Below are 19628 nucleotides of genomic sequence, written 5' to 3' on the forward strand. Positions count from 1 at the left end.
CGAACCGTATTCGGGCATCGAAAGGGAGGGGTTGCCCCTTTTCGGGGGGGGGGGAAGAGGACAAAATTCGTATATCTTTGGATGAGAACATTGGTGGGGGGGTGTAAGAGCAGAGGGTGGGGTGGGACCCGGGTGGAGGGGAGCTATGGGGGGGGGGGGGAAATGGAACAACTGTAATAATCTGAACAATAAAGATTTAATTTAAAAAAAAAGAGAAAAAAAGAGAACTATTTACCACTTAAAAGATAATTGGGGACCTTTTCCAAACTAGATTTTCCATTACATCCTTCCAAATTCTTTACATAGTGAAACCCATCATTAGAGCTCAGCTCACTAACTTATACAGGCTCTAATGGCTCCCCCAGCTGGTATAGCTACACAGTAATATTATCTCTCAGCCAATGGGAGTGTTCTTTACTATTTTTGAAGGGAGCATCATAGCAACATATGTGGTAAAGGAAAGACAAAAGTTGGATGTAGACAACCCCTTTGAGAAATGAATATTCCTCCATTTGCTATAATTTGGATACAGTATAGGCAGCATACTGAAAACCTAGGTTTAGGATATCTCAGTATCAACCCCTACTGTACTAGCATTAAGGTAAATTTCCCTGGGAACTAGTTTTACAGTAAATAGAGAAATCCATTCCTTTCTTCAAGTGATGGCCAGGGAGGTAAAGATATTTTCAGAATATCATATTTCAGAAGGCATAGCAGGGCACAGTATTTGAGGAAGATTTGAGGATTTTGAGTCTCCACCACTTGCCTATTCAGTGATCTTGAACAAATTACTTAAAATTATTAAATTTTAATTCTCTCATCTTTATTTTTTTTTAAATATATTTTATTGATTTTTTACAGAGAGGAAGGGAGAGAGATAGAGAGTTAGAAACATCGATGAGAGAGAAACATCGATCAGCTGCCTCCTGCACATCTCCTACTGGGGATGTGCCCGTAACCAAGGTACATGCCCTTGACCGGAATCGAACCTGGGACCTTTCAGTCCGCAGGCCGATGCTCTATCCACTGAGCCAAACCGGTTTTGGCAATTCTCTCATCTTTAAAATGAGGTGATAACTTCTTCCTTATAAAATGATATCAAAAATTATGAGAATATATATTATTATGTAGCACAAAGGCACAGACGTGGAATGATAGGCCTAGTCTTTAGGACAGAAGCAAAATGGGGGCCTCCAAAATGAGAAAAATGATTAGGTAAACGTATTAGGTTTTTTAAAAGAGATGTATTGAATTAGTTATCTTGATTAAAAATAAGCTTAGTATTTATACTTTCTTACACTTTAATAGAATGCTTACTGACACTTATGCTTATAGAAATGGGCCCAACAACCTCTCACTGCTCGTCACTCAAAGGATTTTGGCCTACCTCTGGCTTCCTCCTCCCTCTCTGGACCGTCTGGGGCCCCATCCAAACACAGATACTCAACCATTTCACTAAACTGGGCAATAAACTGAGGCTACCCATTTCTATGTCTGTTGTGTTTGTCTATTTTTCAGCCGTATCCTTTTAGTTTACATTTTTCTATGTTCAGGGTACCATCAATCTCGCAGACCTGGGTAACTTTTCTAGTCTGTCACGTGAAAAAAAAAAAAACACTCAAAAAAATAGAAAATGAATTACAAGTGCACAGGTGATAATTTTTTTTAAAACTATAATGTGACTCACAGGTATTCCCCTCTTTGATGTTCTCTTTATGGGGTGAAATTGATGCACAGCAAAGCACACCAGGTAAGTGCTCATGGGGACAGACTTCTGGAAAATTGTTCGTTTCCATTTGTCATCCACTGACTCTTCTTTCTGTTGAAAACAAAAGATAACATTTTATCTATCAAAAGGTCAATCATGTACAAGGACAAATGATTGCTCCGAACTTGACTTTCTACTCAGAAGTCCTTTGTCAAAGCTTAGGGGTAAAATTTCTTTTTAGGGGTAAAATAGTGTTGAAAAGGCTATAGGAAAATTTATTTATTTTCATTACTGTGAAAGAGTGATTGAACTATACACTGTATAAAGCTTCTCAGGGAATACAATTCTGACTGTGATATAAACTGGACAGGAGTTAGTTATCTTTCGACATAAAGCACACAATCCTGACCATAATATTTTTTAAAATCCTTATTGTTGAAAGTATTCATATGTCCCCCTTTTTCCCCCACTGACCATAATATTGAGGAGATACTGTGATTCTTTAAAGAAGATAAGGCTAGTGTTCAAAGCCTTGCACAGAGGAAGAACTAAGAAGGTATTTGCTGATTTGCACATGTGCAGGAGGGCAATAGCTGTACCAGGCACAGCAGGATGTTGGGTTCTCTTTTCCATGTCTGGTTGTCTACAACAAAGGTATGGTCACTAAAGTCACAGCCCCACTGTGGGGAGAGAGAAGGATTCCATTGCTTGGTGCAACTACTGATCCCAACTGTCTGGTTTTCTCTCCATACTAGCTTTGCTTCCCCCACTGCCAATCACCAGTCCTAATACTCCAGCTATGAATACTTGCCCAACTCCTGCTACCCACTGTTTAAACATTCCCACATGCCCTTCAGCCACACAGTAAGTCACAGGCCAGTGAGAAGCTTTAAAAATGGATTAAGCAAAGGAGGCTGAAGTAGAATTGATATGTTGTTCACAAGGCAAGTGTGTGTACACATGTGCATTGGAGCTCCAGGGAAGTAATATGCTCTGCAATAAAAACCTACTGGCATTAGTTTTGATCTCCTAATGATTCAGAATAGTCTCTTCTTTCCAGGATTTCCAGAAGCATATTCTGCAAAAGTTAAAGGTCTCATGGGGAGGTCTTCAGCAGGTTACCAAAGTTGGCATTCTTTTTCCTCCCACTTTCACCTTCCACCTCCCATGCCAAGACATTCTAATAACATTTTATTCTGATCCAGTCTTCTGCATTGGAGTCTCATATGTTAAGTTTATCCTGTCCTTTTCCTTTTCCAATCAAAACTCAATTACTCAGGTGCCTGACACTGGAAGAAAAGTTGATAAACTAATTCAAACTGGGGCATAGATAGCTGGTGGCAGTTCACTTTTTAATCCTCTTAAGATTTTGTTTGTTTTAGTTTGTTCTTGTGGCTTTTTTGAGGAATATCTATATATATAAAAGGCTAGTATGCAAATTGTCCCCTTGGGAGTTCGACTGGGAGATTGGGAGTTTGATTGCTTGCTATGATGTGCATTGATCACCAGGGGACAGAGTGGAATGAAGGAAGGCTCCAGCTGGCAGCCAGAAGGCCCCAATTGGCCCCAATTGCTGGCCAGCCCTAGGGACTCTACCCATGCACGAATTTTGTGCACCAGGCCTCTAGTTTATAATAAAGATGGATAAATTTCAGTGGTGATATTTCAAATAGTGGACAAGAAGGATGGGGAATATAATTTGGGCAGGTTGTCTTTTTGATACTAAGTAGGTGAGAATTATATCTAAGGACAAGCTTGACCCTTTTACATGTCAAACATTTAAGATATAATATACCTCAACTTTAAGGTAATAATATTTTATCTTTTTTACTATGTTTTTATTGATTTTTTGGAGAGAGAGGAAGGGAGAGGGATAGAGAGATAGAAACATCGATGAGATAGATACATCAATTGGCTACCTTCTGCATGTCCCCTACTGGGGATCAACCCTGCAACCCAGGCATGTGCTCTGACCAGAAATCGAACCAGTGACCTTCTGGTTCGTGGGTGGATGCTCAATCACTGAGCCACACCAGCTGGGCTGAGGTAATGACATTTTGGTTAACTACATTACCCATTATGGGGATAAGGAGCAAGAACAGAGGAAAGAATCTTATGTTATAACTAGAGGCCCGGTGCACGTTTTCATGCATGGGTGGGGTCCCTCGGCCTGGCCGGCAATCGGGGCCTGTCTCACCCATTCCCGATTGGGCCGATCGGGGCCGGGAGGTTGGCCAGCCAGCTTGCCGGGGGAGGGACCACGGGAGGTTGGCCAGGCACAGAAGGTTGGCTGTGGGAGCATCTGCCCCCTGGTGGTCAGTGCATCATCATAGCTACCAGTCATAATGGTCGCTTAGGCTTTTATATATGTGGATTATACAAACAGAACTTGTTGTAGCCTATTTTTTAAACGTTTAAAGAGCAGGTCTAATTCACCAGAAAATCTATGGGTATGCTGTTCTCTGGGATTGGCTTCTGCACACCAATATTTAAGTGATGATATTTTGCAGTATTTCTATTTTAAAAGCTGAATTTATATTCAAATACAAACCAAGAATAGTGATGAGGCCCTGGAACATTTTTCAGTCTTCACTTCCTTTATTTTGCCATTAATTTGTCAGTCTTTCAGTAAAGCAGAGCCCAGCTGGTGTATGCCTGCTGTATTCTCTCTAACTTAGAAAACCCAGTGTGGCTTTTTGACTGGACTGTGATCTCCTGCGATAAAGACTTCTAGGAATTCAAAGGAAATGTATTCTGACACCTCTAAATAAGCCACTAGAGCACATTTAATTTTAGAATTCAGCAGTGTTCTTTCATAGCAAATCAGGTAACTTACCTGATATTTTAAACTAACTATATTCATAAACAAACAATTTAAAAAAAATACTCACCTCCACCGGCATATTTGAAAGTGCCTGATAGTCTTTGGGGTGGACGATAGATATTGTATAAGTTGCCTTTTTGTTGGGCTCATCAAAACAAGGGAAGGATTTCCTGGCATCTGTTGGTTCATGATCAGTGGCTGCTATGCTCCTTGGAAACAAACACACACACACACAAAATCCATGTTGTCTCTTCTGACAGCCCCTCTGTTTCTATCCCTACAGAAAATAATCAACTGTGTAATTATAACCGTTACATTTCTTAAAATGAGTCTCCATCCCCACTCAGGTATTTTGGTGCCATAATTAAACATATGCGAACTGTGGATGAGCAAAAATAAACCCAATTATGAGCTATCACTCTCTTCACCACAGAGTTGTCGAACAACAAGTAGATCAGCGGTTCTCAACCTGTGGGTCGCGACCCCTTTGGCGGTCGAACGACCCTTTCACAGGGGTCGCCTAAGACCATCCTGCATATCAGATATTTACATTACGATTCATAACAGTAGCAACATTACAGTTATGAAGTAGCAACGAAAATAATGTTATGGTTGGGTCACAACATGAGGAACTGTATTTAAAGGGCCAGAAGGTTGAGAACCACTGAAGTAGATAATCACAAAACCAACTCCGGGCTTGTCCGGAACTGCCCCTGTGAGAGGGAGCAGCTGTGTTCCCTCACAGACAGAGGAGCATGTTCCAGAGTCCCAGCTCCTGTCCCTAATGGCACATTCTGTCTTATTTATGTTACTCCAGGGACGAAACCCAGTTTCATTTCCCTGCAAAGGAAGGCTCTGAGTAACCTGCCAGGTGAAGCAACCTTTGGCCAAGTTTAAAGCCCCGTTTTGAGAAGAGCATTTTTTATGGCTGTAACTTAGCATATGCTTACGTAAGCAAAAAGCTTTACATTTAATGTTTCCATCACTTCAAAGTGGAAGTCCTTTTTCTGAGCAATGGCTCAAAAAAAGAACAAAAAACAATGAATATATAATTGTTATGTGTGGTCATATCAGAGTAAGATAGTATTATTGTATTACTGATGGGAAGAGTAAGCAAAGTAAAAAATATAAAAGAAAGGACAAAAATGTTGGCTTATATTCATTAATAATTTGTGTAAGGGAAATATTTTGTTCTTTGAGATCCTCAGGGATTAAGGAAGGCATATCACAAAGATTACCAAGCTAAATTATTGGATCATTTATTCATCCAACAAATACACACACACACACACACACACACACACTTGCTAGGCATTATTCTATGTGCTGAGAAAATAACAATCAATAAATAAAATAAATAAATAGATATACAAATAGATAACTGAATAAGTAAATAAATTAGGAGCATGTTGGGAGCTCTATACAAAATAAAACAGGGAGTGACAGAGAATGATTCGGGAAAAGTGTTGAGCAACATTAAATATAGTAGTCAAGGACAATCTCTTAGAGAAGGTGATGGTTTGTTGAGATCTAAATGATGAGGAAAAACCAAGACAGGCGAAGATTAAGGAAAATGTGTTCTAGCAGAGGGTGCACAACCTCTAAGGTGGAAAATAACTTAATGTGGTTGAGAACCTGAAAGGTGTCCAGTGTGGCTGATGTATAGTGAACCAGAGAGACTGGGAAAAGGAGTTTCAAGAGCAGAGACCACAGTAAGGGTTTGAATTTCATTTGGGTACAAGGGTGTATTTTTTAAAAATATATTCTTATTAATTTCAGAGAGGAAGGGAGACCAAGAGAGAAAGAGAAACATCAATGATGAGAGAGAATCATTGATTGGCTGCCCCCTGCACACCTCACACCCCCCAGTGTTGAGCCCACAACCTGGGCATATACCCTGACCGGGAATCGAAATGACCTCCTGGTTCATAGGTCAAAGCTCAACCACTGACCCATGCTGGCTGGGCAAGGATTATTATATACATTAATTTACTTTAAAACTACTATGTCTTAACCCTAGCTGGTTTGGCTCAGTGGATGGAGCATCGGCCTGCAGACTGAAGGGTCCCAGTTTTGATTCTGGTCAAAGGCACGTGCCCCAGTTGCAGGCTCGATCCCCAGTAGGGGGAGTGCAAGAGGCAGCCAGTCAATGATGCTCTCTCATCACTGATGTTTCTGTCTCTCTCCCTCTCCCTTCCTCTCTGAAATCAATAAAAATATATTTTAAAAAATACTATGTCATAGCTCAACATCCATCTATAAGAAATTAAAATATTTTTTAATTTTTTTAAAAAATTTCTCAGGATATAAAAATTACTTGATAAAAACTCAGCCAAGAAAACTAACCTATGTAAGAAATACAACCAGAAAAGTGTCTGTCTGGAGAGGCTGTTGAATCAGGAAGGGAACTTTCTGGGACAATTGAAAAAAAATCTTTATCTTGATAGAAGTGTGGATAACAAAGATCATAATTTATTGAATTGTGCCTATTTGATTTGTGCATTTGATGTATACAAATTTCTCTAAAAATAGCTGTAAATCAATATTGAGCTCTAGTAAGTAGTTTTGTGTTGTTGCAGGGTGTGGGTTAGCAATTCAGGAACAACCTTCTCTATATGCTTGCTTGAGCCAATAAAAAAAAAGTAATGGAAAGCAGCTTCCTCACTATTGGGGAAGAGAATTCTAATTTTTTTTTTATATTTTATTGATTTTTTACAGAGAGGAAGGGAGAGAGATAGAGAGTCAGAAACATCGATGAGAGAGAATCATCAATCAGCTGCCTCCTGCACATCCCCCACTGGGGATGTGCCCGCAACCCAGGTACATGCCCTTGACCAGAATCGAACCCGGGACCTCCCAGTCCGCAGGCCGAGGCTCTATCCACTGAGCCAAACCGGTTTCGGCGAGAATTCTAAATTTGTAAAGGGGGAAGTTTAGAATATATCCTTGATATCCAAATTTAGAATTCTAAATTTGTAAAGGGGGAAGTTTAGAATATATAAATGCAGGCTTGGGATAAATTCAAAGATTTTTATCTAGATAAAGTAGATAGATATAAAAATACACAGAGACATATGTTTCCTAGCTTTGTCTGCTGAGTAGGACTGGATGGAATGACAAGCATGTAGCAATCAACACAATTACCGTATTTTTCCATGTATAAGATGTCCCCGTGTATAAGACGCCCCCCACTTTTCCAAACCAAAATTAAGAAATCAATATTTTAAATATTTTGCTGGTTTTCCTCTTAAGGCCTTCTTCTTTTTTGGCATCTTAAGGAGTTGTTCTTCCTGTTTTCTCCACTGTCTGATCATATACTCAGTGGGAGGAGGTCCAAATTGTCTCTCTGTAGCTCTATTTCCATGCTCTTTTGCATAGCTGATTACATTCAGTTTGAATTTTGCAGAGTAAGACAATTGCTTACTGATATTTATCTTCCTATTTTTTGACATCTTTATGGGCTCAGAAAGCTCGGGTCCCTGTTGCATCTACACACTCTCCACCTCCACCTCCACCTCCAATTATGGCATCAGCTGACATCAATAACAATAAGGCTCATGATTGGAGGAAGCCTGTTTGACAAGGTATGGGCAGCTATGCACCCACTCAGCTCCTTCTTCGGCTGACTTCGTGTATAAGATGTCCCTCGATTTTCAGTCTAACGATTTTAGAAAAAAATAGTGTCTTATACACAGAAAAATATGGTAATTCCCAGATGATCATTTTTAAATATCACTCTCCACTCAAAGGAACCAGAACTCCTTAGAGAAATGGCTGATTCCAGTGCGGGGTCAGGAAAAGTCCAAGATAATCCTGGAGCATCTTAGTGTGCCAAAAAGTAAGGAAGTTCTCAAAGAATCATGGGAACAAGTAACAAAGACACAGGAGTCTGCTTGAGGGGACTACCACTAGCCAAATCTGGGGGAGTTGGAACATCAAAATAAACGATGGAATTATAACTCATTGAATAAAATAAAAATCCATGAATCCTTACTCTGATAAAAATGAATGAATAACCCTAGCTGGTTTGGCTCAGTGGATACAGTGTTGGGTCGCAGACTGAAGGGTCATGGGTTTGAGTCTGGTCAAGAGCATGTACCTAGGTTTTAGGCTCTATGCACTGCCCAGCCCCCTGTCAGGGCGCTTGCAGAAGGCAACCAATCTATGTGTCTCTCTCACATAGATGTTTCTCTCTATCTCTCCCCCTCCCTTTCACCCTCTCTAAAAATTAACCAAAAAAACAAAACAGCCTTGACCAGTTTGGCTCAGTGGATAGAGCGTCAGCCTGAGGACTGAAGGGTCCCAGGTTCGATTCTAGTCAAGGGCATGTACCTTGGTTGCGGGCACATCCCCAGTGGGGGGCATGCAGGAGGCAGCTGATCAATGTTTCTCTCTCATCTATGTTTCTAACTCTCTCTCCCTCTCCTTTCCTCTCTGTAAAATATCAATAAAATATATTTAAATATATTTATATATATATATATATATATATATATATATATATATATATATCCTAATACATGAAAAGCCAGGGGCCATCATGACCGAAACAACCAGACCAACGACCAGACATCAGGCTGTGTGGGGCGACAAGGCCAGCAGCGGGGTTAGTGAGGGACAACCAAACGACTGAACAGCAGGCTGTGTGGGGCAACCAGGCCAGCAGGAGGGGCAGTTGGGGGCAGTGAGGGACAAGCAGGCCGGCAGGCAAGTGAGCAGTTGGGAGCCAGTGGTTCTGGATTGTGAGAGGGATGTCTGACTGCTGGTTTAGGCACAATCCCCGGGATTGGGCCTAAACCAGCAGTTGGACATCCCCCGAGGGGTCCTGGATTGGGAAGGGTGCAGGCTGGGCTGAGGGAACTCCCCCCATTCTCCGTGCATGAATTTCACGTGTATATATATGTATATATATATCAGGTTGTGAAAGACAAAGAAAGATCAAGGGACTGTTCAGTTTAAAGGAGTCTAAAGAGGAATGACACTAAAAGCAATAATGAATCTGGACTGTGAAAAAGTAGCTCAAAAGGACATTTTGTGCTTAAATGATGAAGTTTAATTATGACTGTGGATTAGGTAATTATATTATATCAATATTAAATTTCCTGGTTTTGATAACTGCATTGTGGTTGTTGGAGAACATGTACTGAAGAAATATATACTGAATGTACTTAAGAAATATATACTGAATGCTGAGATAAAGGGAAACAGTGTTTCAATATGAGAGAGAGAGAGAGAGAGAGAGAGAGAGAGAGAGAGAGAGAGAGAGAGACATTGAAGGGGGAAGGGAGAGAGAGGAACTAGGACAAAATGTAAACCATTGGTGAGTCTGGGTAAAGTGTTTCTAGGAGTTCATTGTACTATTTATGTAACTTTTCTGTAAGTTTGAAATTATTTCAAAATAAAAAGTTACTCAAAAAAGTCTCAGCCAAGAATTTATTCTTCAATAAGTAATTACTGATGAATTTCCATGATCATAATTTAACTAGAGCATTGAAATTTCTAACACCGTGCAGATTGCAGCAAATTGCAAATACACCAGGATTAAAGAAACCTGTACACCTTGCTGGGGTACTAAGGTTTTCTAGTCAGCTGAACCAAGCTCCAATCCCATGTTTTGTCAGCTGCCCCTTTCTTCTGAATTCTTCTGGCTTCTGATTTCTTCCAGAGGCAGAGGAAAAACAAAAGTCACTCTGCAAGGATGTTGCAGCTTAGTCTCACCTTTGGGAATATAAGTGTGTGTGTGTGTGTGTGTGTGTGTGTGTGTGTGTGTGTGTGTGTACATGCCTCTGTGTGTGGAAGGTGAGGGTGAAGCGGGTGTTGAATTACATGTTCCTAAGTAATAGCCACGGGGTAGGTTTTCAACCATTTTACCAGTCTCAGCTCTATGCCTCAGGGCCCAAGAAAGCGAAGAATTTTCAATCCTTTCCCCATCTCTCTTTAAAAGAGGTTGTGCTTGAAAACTCAGAGATCCTGTACTTTAAAAATGAACCGAACAGTGTCGGAAATGTCTCTGTGTGGTGTGTTTGCTGGTCCTGTCAGTGAATGTTAATCACGCAGCTACAGTAATCTGGACGTACATTGGTGTAGGCCAAGTGACACGAATTACCAAGAAGAGTTATAAAATGTACCCTGTTATTTCTAAATTGTAGAACCAATATGACTTTATGGGGGAAATTCTCTTCTAAGAGTAAAACTTCCTAGATTCTAATCAGTCTTTAGCCCCTAATGTGTACTTGCACAAATTACAAAACCTACCATTCTCGGTGCCCTCATCTATGAAAGCTGGTTACCAAAGCACATCAGGCCTCTTCCTAGGGCTGGGAGGAGACAGAGGGCTAGGTCATGTGTAGTGATATTTGAAACTCTCTTAAAATTTGCATAATGGGATAGGATACACCTCATTCTATTTTCTTAAATTCTGGAAAGCTAGCTATGCTTCTTTTCTTTCCTTCTCTCTCTCTCTCTCTCTCTCTCTCTCTTTCTCTCTCTCTCTCTCTCTCTCTCTCTCTCTCTCTCTCTCTCTCTTTCTCTTCTTTCTTTCTTTTCTTTTCTTTCTTTCCTTTCTCACATAGCATATGCAACTTTAATCAACCAAAAGAAAAAGTCCCAAATGAGACACCAACAGTTCATTCACATATCTTACAAAAAAAGGACATTCTAAGATTGACAATACTGTGAATCCAGTATTCAGACCATGTAGGCTCCACTCGATTGGTTAAGATCCTTCCATCCTGTGACCACACCAGATGCCTAGGCCCCCAAAACAGCTTTGCACAGAGTGCTCCCAAAGTAAAGGCCTGTAACCAACCCGAAATCAGGAAGCAGAGTCCCAACCAGGCTGCCATCGTAGGTCCAGGCTTAGGTGAGCCTGGCTCTGCTTTATGATGTAGCACCTTCCACACCAACAGACTTCAAAATTCATTCAGACACAAATATCTGTACTGGAACAATTTTTTTTTAATTTGTGTGTAAATACTATAGGTGATATAACGAATTTTTTAATAACATTTTTTCTTATGAACTCCTGTATGACTCAAAAGCTCCTATTTAAATATGTTAAATTCACCTGGCTGGCATGGCTTGGTGTTAACCTATGAACCAGTAAGTCACAGTTCGATTCCTAGTCAGGGCACATGCCTGGGTTGTGGGCTGTGCAGGAGGCAGCCAATCAATGACTCTCTCTCAACATTGATGTTTCTATCTCTCTCTCCCTCTCCCTTCCTCTCTGAAATCAATTATATATATGTTAATTCCATCCAAAGTTACTAAAGTTTTGTATATATATGCAAATTTGAAAAGGAGGCATATGAGAGAGCAGTACAAAACAGTTTTAGACGACAACTTCTTTGGGGAGGTTTTATTCAGTGATTAAACCTTCCTTTTTAAAATCAGCTGAATTGTGTTGCAAATTAATGTGGAAAGCCAGGCTAATAGCACAGTATGTTCATAAGTGACTGCTGGGTCTGTTCTGGATAATTACCGTGCCAGGCACAGGCGCTGAGGTAAACCACTTTCCCATGGGGGCCTCGCTATGCTATGTTAATAAGCCCCTTTCGAGGCCCAGCACATTCAAAATATAATTCTATGTAGCTTATTAATTTATAAAAGGGAAGAACACCCCTCTGACTTCTCTGAGTAAGTCACATCAACGTGACTTTAGAGAAAGCGGAGGAGAGAGGAGGAGATGATGCAATTCACTCTGAATCAACTTTTAAAAATTTTAAAAAACACACACTACTATCCCATAAGTCATCTGGCAGACTATTTCCAAGGAAGACTCTCAGGCTATATTCAGCAATTTGATGACTTAATCCAGCAAAATAAATAGCGAGGTCTAGGTCAGTGATGGCGAACCTTTTGAGCTCGGCGTGTCAGCATTTTGAAAAACCCTAACTTAACTCTGGTGCCGTGTCACATATAGAACTTTTCTGATATTTGCAACCATAGTAAAACAAAGACTTATATTTTTGATATTTATTTTATATATTTAAATGCCATTTAACAAAGAAAAAACAACCAAAAAAATGAGTTTGCGTGTCACCTCTGACACGCATGTCATAGGTTCGCCATCACTGGTCTAGGTAAAAACCTTAAACAAAAGGCTTCTGACACAAGTGGGGCAGCCACGGTTGCTACGTGTCAGTGCAGACCAAAGCGAGTGTTCCACATGTAAGAAGGGAAGTTGATCAGTGCAAGACAGCCCATCCCGCTTATTCAGATTCCAACATGCTTTTGGTGGTTTGAATGCAACCATTAATTAGTTACCTTTATCTTCCAATTATCTTTCCCTATGTAGAAGACGTGCAAGGCCAAGTAAAATCTTTTTTGTTTCATTGCTCCTAAAATAAATTACTAAGCTTCTTGCAACAAGTAAACAAGACCCAAAAAAAATCAATTCTTCATTGATAATGGATATACTGATAGCTCAACATAGCAATCTAAGAATATAATGAATAAACTGACATACACATCCACGCATGTGGGAATGTACCAAAAACACTGACCTAAGACCATCCCACTGATTTCCTTTTTTACCATATTTCCACTTAACTCCTAAATCTTTATCACAAGCCTTCACCTTGTGCTGCAGATTTATTTATCCAAATGCCTCCTAGACCTCTTCCTAGATGTCTGACAGGCATTCAACACATCTGACACTGAACTTAAGACCTTCCCTTCTCAATCTGGTTCTTCTCTTCTACTTCTAATTAATGTGTGGCTGTTACTCAGATCAGGTATCTGGGACATCCTAGGCCCATAAGTTTACCTTAACCCTCTGATAGTCAGTTTGCAAATCCTGATTCCTTTCCTCCAAACTGCCTTCTCCATTGTGTCATCTTCTGTCTATCTTGAAGCCACTGTCCTACCTGATCTTCATCTCTTTCCTGGGTCATTGCACTGTCTCCCATATACCCATGTATGGATTTGGCTCTTTCCTTCACCATCCACTTCCAAATGGTGACCAGTTAATTTTTCCTGCATAATGCCTTTCATCCACTATCCTTCCTTTTCTTTCTCGTGGGTTTTCCAGGGTTATCTCTGGCTAACCTCTTCCTATAAACCTCTCTCACAAACTAATTTTCTCCCCACTCTGCTCTTCTGACTTGGTGCCTTTCCTTTTTACTTGCTTTTACCTTCTCAGTTTGCCTATTAAAATCCCACCATACTGTTAAAGTCAGTGTCATGCCCTAGCTGGTTTGGCTCAGCGGATAGAGCATCGGCCTGCGGACTCAAGGGTCCCAGGTTCAATTCCGGTCAAGGGCATGTACCTGGGTTGGGGGCACATCCCCAGTAGGGGGCGTGCAAGAGGCAGCTGAATTGGTGTTTCTCATCGATGTTTCTAACTCTCTATCCCTCTCCCTTCCTCTCTGTAAAAAAATCAATAAAATATATATTTTTTTTAAAAGTCAGTGTCAATCCTACCAATGTAGACAATCCAGAAAACTCAAACTGGAAACCATCTGTCCTCCTTTTAAATTCTTGTAATTTCTATCAGTTCCAATCATCTCAGTCCTTAAAGCATAAAGACCATGTTCCTACTTCCCTTCAACAAGATGGGCAGAAAAGAAACAAGGGAAGTTCTCCGCCCTGATTTGGAAGGTAGAGATGTCATTGGTGGAAGCTGGACTCCTTCATGGGAAAGGGGCGTAGCCATGTGGCCTGGCCCCGCTGGTGCCAGAGGACATTAGGAGTGGAGAAGCCGGTGTGAACTGCTTCCATATATTCATCCAATAATATTTGAGTGTTCAGTGTGTGCCAGACAGTGAACAAGAGAGACTTGGCTTATTCTCAGAGACCCACAGAAGAGTCCAGTCACATAAGGTAGGGAAACTACACTGTGGCAGTCTCTGGAAATTCATATGGACACTGTCAGAGGAAAGTCCCTGAAAAGTCTCACCATTAAAAAACACACAAGAAATCCTATTGTATTTAATATTATTGCCCAAACTAATTTGGCCACAGTATCCCTCCCCTACTTTTGTCCTGGCAAAATCTATTGCTATCCCATGCAGTTCTGTGCGACACACTTTGGGAAATGCTGTGTAAGATTAGTTTAAATGCCGAGAAAGAAATGCTCAACTTGGGAGTGAAAAAAAAATATTGTTATATACTTGGAGATTTGAGTAGAGAGGACTCTGGGAAAAGAACAACTGAAAAGAGTGCGCGGGTTCGGGTGGTGTGGGCAGGGAAATATTTCAAAAGTTTCAATCCTTTTTAAGTGTTTTTTTCTCAGACCTTAAGAGAGTAGTAGGAAAAGTGACTTTTAAATTTTCCACACGCTCTTCTCCTACTAAGCCTCACTACAAGTCTGTCCCCAGCAAGGTGACAGCTTGACATACGGAACTCTAAGCTGGCTCGCCCTTCTTCTACACCTCTCCTTTACCTTAGCATTTTGAGGGAAAGAAGCTACTGAGTTCATTCATGTTTAGTTTGCATTATGGCTGCAACAATAATATCCCAAACTGCTAATACTCAATCCTGGAGTTAAATTTTACATTAAGGCAAAAAAGTCAGAGAATATGATTTTGATTGCATAAAGTGTATTACTATAGTGGTGCTTTAAATTGCAGGAGCTTCGAATATGACAAAGCTCAGTCTATAATGTGAAGGCATGGTGTTGCTCCAATGAATTCACTCTTGCCATCCTTATATGGACAGTGATGGGAACCCCCAGAGGCCTGCATTGTCCAAAGGCTTAAAAGAAATGCATTTTTTCTCATATGTCTGAGATATTTCCTAACAAGCCAAACCAAAAGTATCCCATTGAGCCTAAATGAAGTTATTGAGTATGTGCCAGGGCTATTCCAAAGCGTGTATGCAGTGCACAACTGGCAGCATCCTGTGTAATATGAGAGCCTCAAAAGCTACCAATGAAAACAAACTCGGGAAGACCAATCTTCCCTGAGAACCTAGCAGCACAGGCCTTCCTCACCAATCTTGCGACAGCATGGTGTTTGCTGCCCAACAATTAATACAACTGAGTTTCCGAATGTCAGCTCTCACACATATATTTTATGGTAAAATTAACTGGTGCGGTAAAATAATCCAAAGAATCAGAGTAAGTAATATATATTTTAGTCTACAGTGTGTGGTTTTCTTAAATATATTTATATTGATTTCAGAGAGGAAGGGAGAGAAATACCAACGATGAGAATCATTGATCAGCTGCCTCCCGCACACCCCCTACTGGGGATCGAGCCCGCAACCCAGGCATGTGCCCCTGATCAGAATTGAACCCGGGACCTCTCAGTCCGCAGGGCAACTCTCTATCCACAGTGTGTGTCTTTTTAATTTATGAAATATGTAACAGAAATTTATTAATGGAACCTTGTTTCATATTTTTTTGGCCTTCCTATAATGTATAGAATTTTTATGAAATATTTTGATGGCTTTAATTGGATGAAGTTTCTATTCTTTTCACAACCTAGGAAGCAGTTTTAAAGTCTGAGAAGTAGTAATTTTAAAGCTTTGACTCAATTTATACTAAAGAATTTTTAGTATCTCTTGAAGGTGAAATAGTATGCCTTTTCCTCCACCAAAGTGCAAACACTTTAAAAAATTATGTTACTGTTAGTGTGGCTCAGAAAAGTAGGTATTTTCATGCATTGTTGGTGGAAATGTAATTTGGGACATACTTTTTGAAAGTTGGTTTGGAGACACACATAAATACATATGTGCCATATATATGTGCGTCGTATATATGTGTGTACTAGTATATATATGTATAAATACACATGTGCATGCATTTATACATATGTAGTTTGGACCATTTTCCTAAAGAAATCTTAGAAAATGTTATACATTATTATAGAGATGTTCATTACATTTTTATAGGTGTTTCTAGGTAAAACATAGGAGCAACTTAAATGCTCAGGCTTAATGGAACAATTGAATAAATTATATTCATACAATGAACTACCATGTATCCATTAAATCATATGAAAGAATAGCAAATGACTTGTTAAAGTGTTGATATATCCTAAAGGCTATTGCATAATGCTGTGCACAGCATAATAATGCCATGTTTATGTGTCCAGAAAAAAATGCTAAAAGAATATTTGCCTAAATATTAACAATGACTATACTTGAGCGATGGACTTATAAATGGATTTTTATATTTTCCTATAAAATGTTTCCTGTCTTCCAAGTTTTCTGTGGCAATGTGTATTTATACTATGTTCTTTTCTGACCTTTTTATAGTAATAAAATTCTGGAAACAACTCAAATGTGCATCAGGGAATTGGTTTTTAAAAAATAGTGCATTCGTGCAGGGGAGTATTGTACCATTTTAAAAATCTGACTCTTAAAAATATTTAAGAATGAATAAGAAATGCTTATAATAAGTTAAAAAGGTATATAGGTGGATTGCCATTTTGATCGCCTAGAAAAATATTAGAATTACATTAATATGTTAATGGGGTTACCAATGAATAGTGGAAGTATTTATTGGTTCTTTTGATTTTCCTTTTTAATAATTTTCTATGCATTCAACATATGTAATTTTTATAAACAGAAAAATGTAAACAATAAAGAAGTTTGTTTGGTTACTATTAAGATACACCATCTATAGGAGCATGATTCCTTCACACTGGCATTTCTACCCAATGTATCAGCGTACTACACAGTAAGATAGGGATATTTAAATATTTTATTTTACTACTTGGGTCTCTCTGACAAACAGAAAGAATTTTGGGCAAAATGTTCGCTTTGCCCTATAAGATACTTAGAACAACATGGGAAAGGGATGTACAGTGAGCTGGCCCCAGGTTCACATTTCTGAACTGTGATACTACAGTTTCTTACTCATTTACCTGTTCAGAATCTAAGTAAGCAAAGGTCAAAGCAGTTTCAAGTTCAGTGACACTTCAGGTGTAGCCTTCCTCCTTGATACAAGGGCCACACCCACAGTGTGAAGGTTTTTTAAGATCATTGAGTTTATACCTTTAATACAACTCTAGTTGCAGCCTCTGATTGATTGTCAAGGCAAGTAACATCTTAAATGAAGTTGTGTACACACACACACACACACACACACACACACACACACTTGGAAGACTGTGGGGAAGAAAATGTTTTTATGTCCTTAATTATATATCTTTAATGTTGCAAAAAGCTTATAAGGCATTCCCATGCATATTGCATCATGGGCAATAAGTCCAAAGATGTATCTATGTGCTGCCACTGATGTGTGGACTCAGTATTTATTGAAAGCTTATCTGTAAATGATTCTGGCTAAATGAGATAAAGGACACAGTCCTGCCTTCATTCCTAGATGGAGTCACAAAAGACAACTCCATAAATTTTACATACTCTTTCCATGTCTTTTCTCTAGTAAAATAGTCAAAATTATAATTGACATGTACTGACTTTCACTTAAATTTTAAAGGTTCCGTTTAAAAAATCATCGCCATGGGACCCACGAATATCGCCAGTGAAATTTGCCAAATACATGGATTTCAAAAATCTGAGTTAGTTTCTACTAAATATTAAGGATCCGGCCCTGGGCGGCGTGGCTCAGTGATTAGAGCGTCGGCCGGAGAACAAGGGTGGCGGGTTCGATTTAGGTCAAGAGCAGGTACCTGAGTTTCGAGTTCCCCTCCCCAACTGGGGCACGAGCAGGAGACAACTTGTGAATGTGGCGGCTCTCACATCGATGTTTCTCTCTCTTCTCTCCCCCCTCCCTTCCAATTCCTCCAAAATCAATGGGAAAAAAATATCCTCCAGTGAGGTTTAACAGAAATAAAATAATAAAAAGGACACGGCTTAGCATATAATAGTTTTTCCAACGGAACAAAAGCCTTACACTGATTTTTCTTTTTTTTACACTCTGTGCAGTTCACTCAAAACTTTCAAATGTTATGATTCTGAACAGACCCCAGGGCAAGACTTTGTGCCTCCCAGAAAAACAGGCAGCGTGGACGTCCAGGATACACAGCAGACCAACAAACGAATGAAAAAGTGGAAAGCGGGGAAAAAAGAAAAAAAGAAACGGAAAGCAAGCATGTGCGTCGAGGGGACATAGAGCAAACATTAATATTTACTTGATCTGCCCGTTCTCCACGTAGGTCGTCCTATAAAAGCCCACGAGCGAGCCGTTCAGCTGGCCGGCGAACTCCAGGGTCAGGCGGTAGAACTCGTCGCCGGTCGGGGCCAGCTCTGTGTCGGCCTCCACCACCACGTACTCCTGCTTTCGGTACTCGAAGCAGCGCTGCACTCCCACCGCCGCCCCCGAGGGCCCGCGCAGCACGGGGAGCCGGCTGATCTTGGTCTCGCGGAGGTGCAGCCACAGGTGCCGGGTGGGCGCGCTCACGTTGATGGCGATGGTCACGGTGCCCGTGTACGTGTCCTGCTCTAGCACCGGCTTCACCTCCAGGTCGTAGTGCACCGGGCTGATGGAGTCCGGGAGCCTGAAGTTCTTCCAGCCCCCACTCTCATCGTCGCTGGCGGGGCAGACCCCCTGGTCCTGGGGAGGGCCCGAGGTGGGAGGCCCCTGGGTGGGAGGCCCCTGGGTGGGGGCGTTTTCCACGGGGTTACACGATCTGGTCAAGCCAACAGCGAGTCCTACGATCAAGCCTCACACGATCTGGTCAAGCCAACAGCGAGTCCTACGATCAAGCCTACACCCACCACCACCGCGCAGATGATGGCCACATGTTTCCCTCTAATGCAGTATCTCTTGGAGTCGTCTCCCTCCGCAAAGTTCATTGTTGTTTCCAAAGACAAAGGCTGCTCCCGAAAGGATGTTAAAACTAACTGGCGGACGTCAGCAGACTTCCTTTTTTTTTTTTGAAATGGGGGGAATGCCCTGGTTTGGGCAGCCTGTTTTCACTTTCCCCACACCTCTCTCTGGCTTCTCTCCCTGCACGTTTCCCCCAGCCACTCAAGGATGAATGCGGAGGAGGGGGCGGGGTGGGAGAGGAGCTGAGCGGGAGGGAGAGGACTGACGAGGAAATTGTCCCCGCTGCCTTATAAGCAGTGCACCCCCACCCCACCCCTCGGGCGCTGGAGGGAGTTAAATATAAAACAGGGCTTAGCTTATCAGCCAGCAGGAGGATGGTCCTTTGCCAAAGCTCTGTCAGCAGCTTTCTGGAGAAC

The 19628-nt window shown here is 40.9% G+C and overlaps 1 protein-coding gene across 1 annotated transcript in view; it reads right to left on the minus strand.

Moving 5' to 3' along the window:
• ENPEP (glutamyl aminopeptidase) overlaps positions 1-19245 on the minus strand; it is a 90344-nt gene extending 71099 nt beyond the window's left edge. The window contains exons 1-4 of the mRNA XM_006098041.3: positions 19151-19245; positions 18575-19106; positions 4600-4741; positions 1688-1819 (exon numbers count right to left, since the gene is read on the minus strand). Of these exons, the coding sequence (XP_006098103.1) occupies positions 1688-1819; positions 4600-4741; positions 18575-19106; positions 19151-19238 (894 nt within the window). The 5' untranslated portion in view covers positions 19239-19245. The remainder of the gene's footprint in view (positions 1-1687; positions 1820-4599; positions 4742-18574; positions 19107-19150) is intronic.
• Between the last annotated feature and the right edge of the window lie 383 nt (positions 19246-19628).

Source organism: Myotis lucifugus, unplaced genomic scaffold, assembly GCF_000147115.1.
Source record: "Myotis lucifugus unplaced genomic scaffold, Myoluc2.0 scaffold_217, whole genome shotgun sequence".
Taxonomy (NCBI): domain Eukaryota; kingdom Metazoa; phylum Chordata; class Mammalia; order Chiroptera; family Vespertilionidae; genus Myotis; species Myotis lucifugus.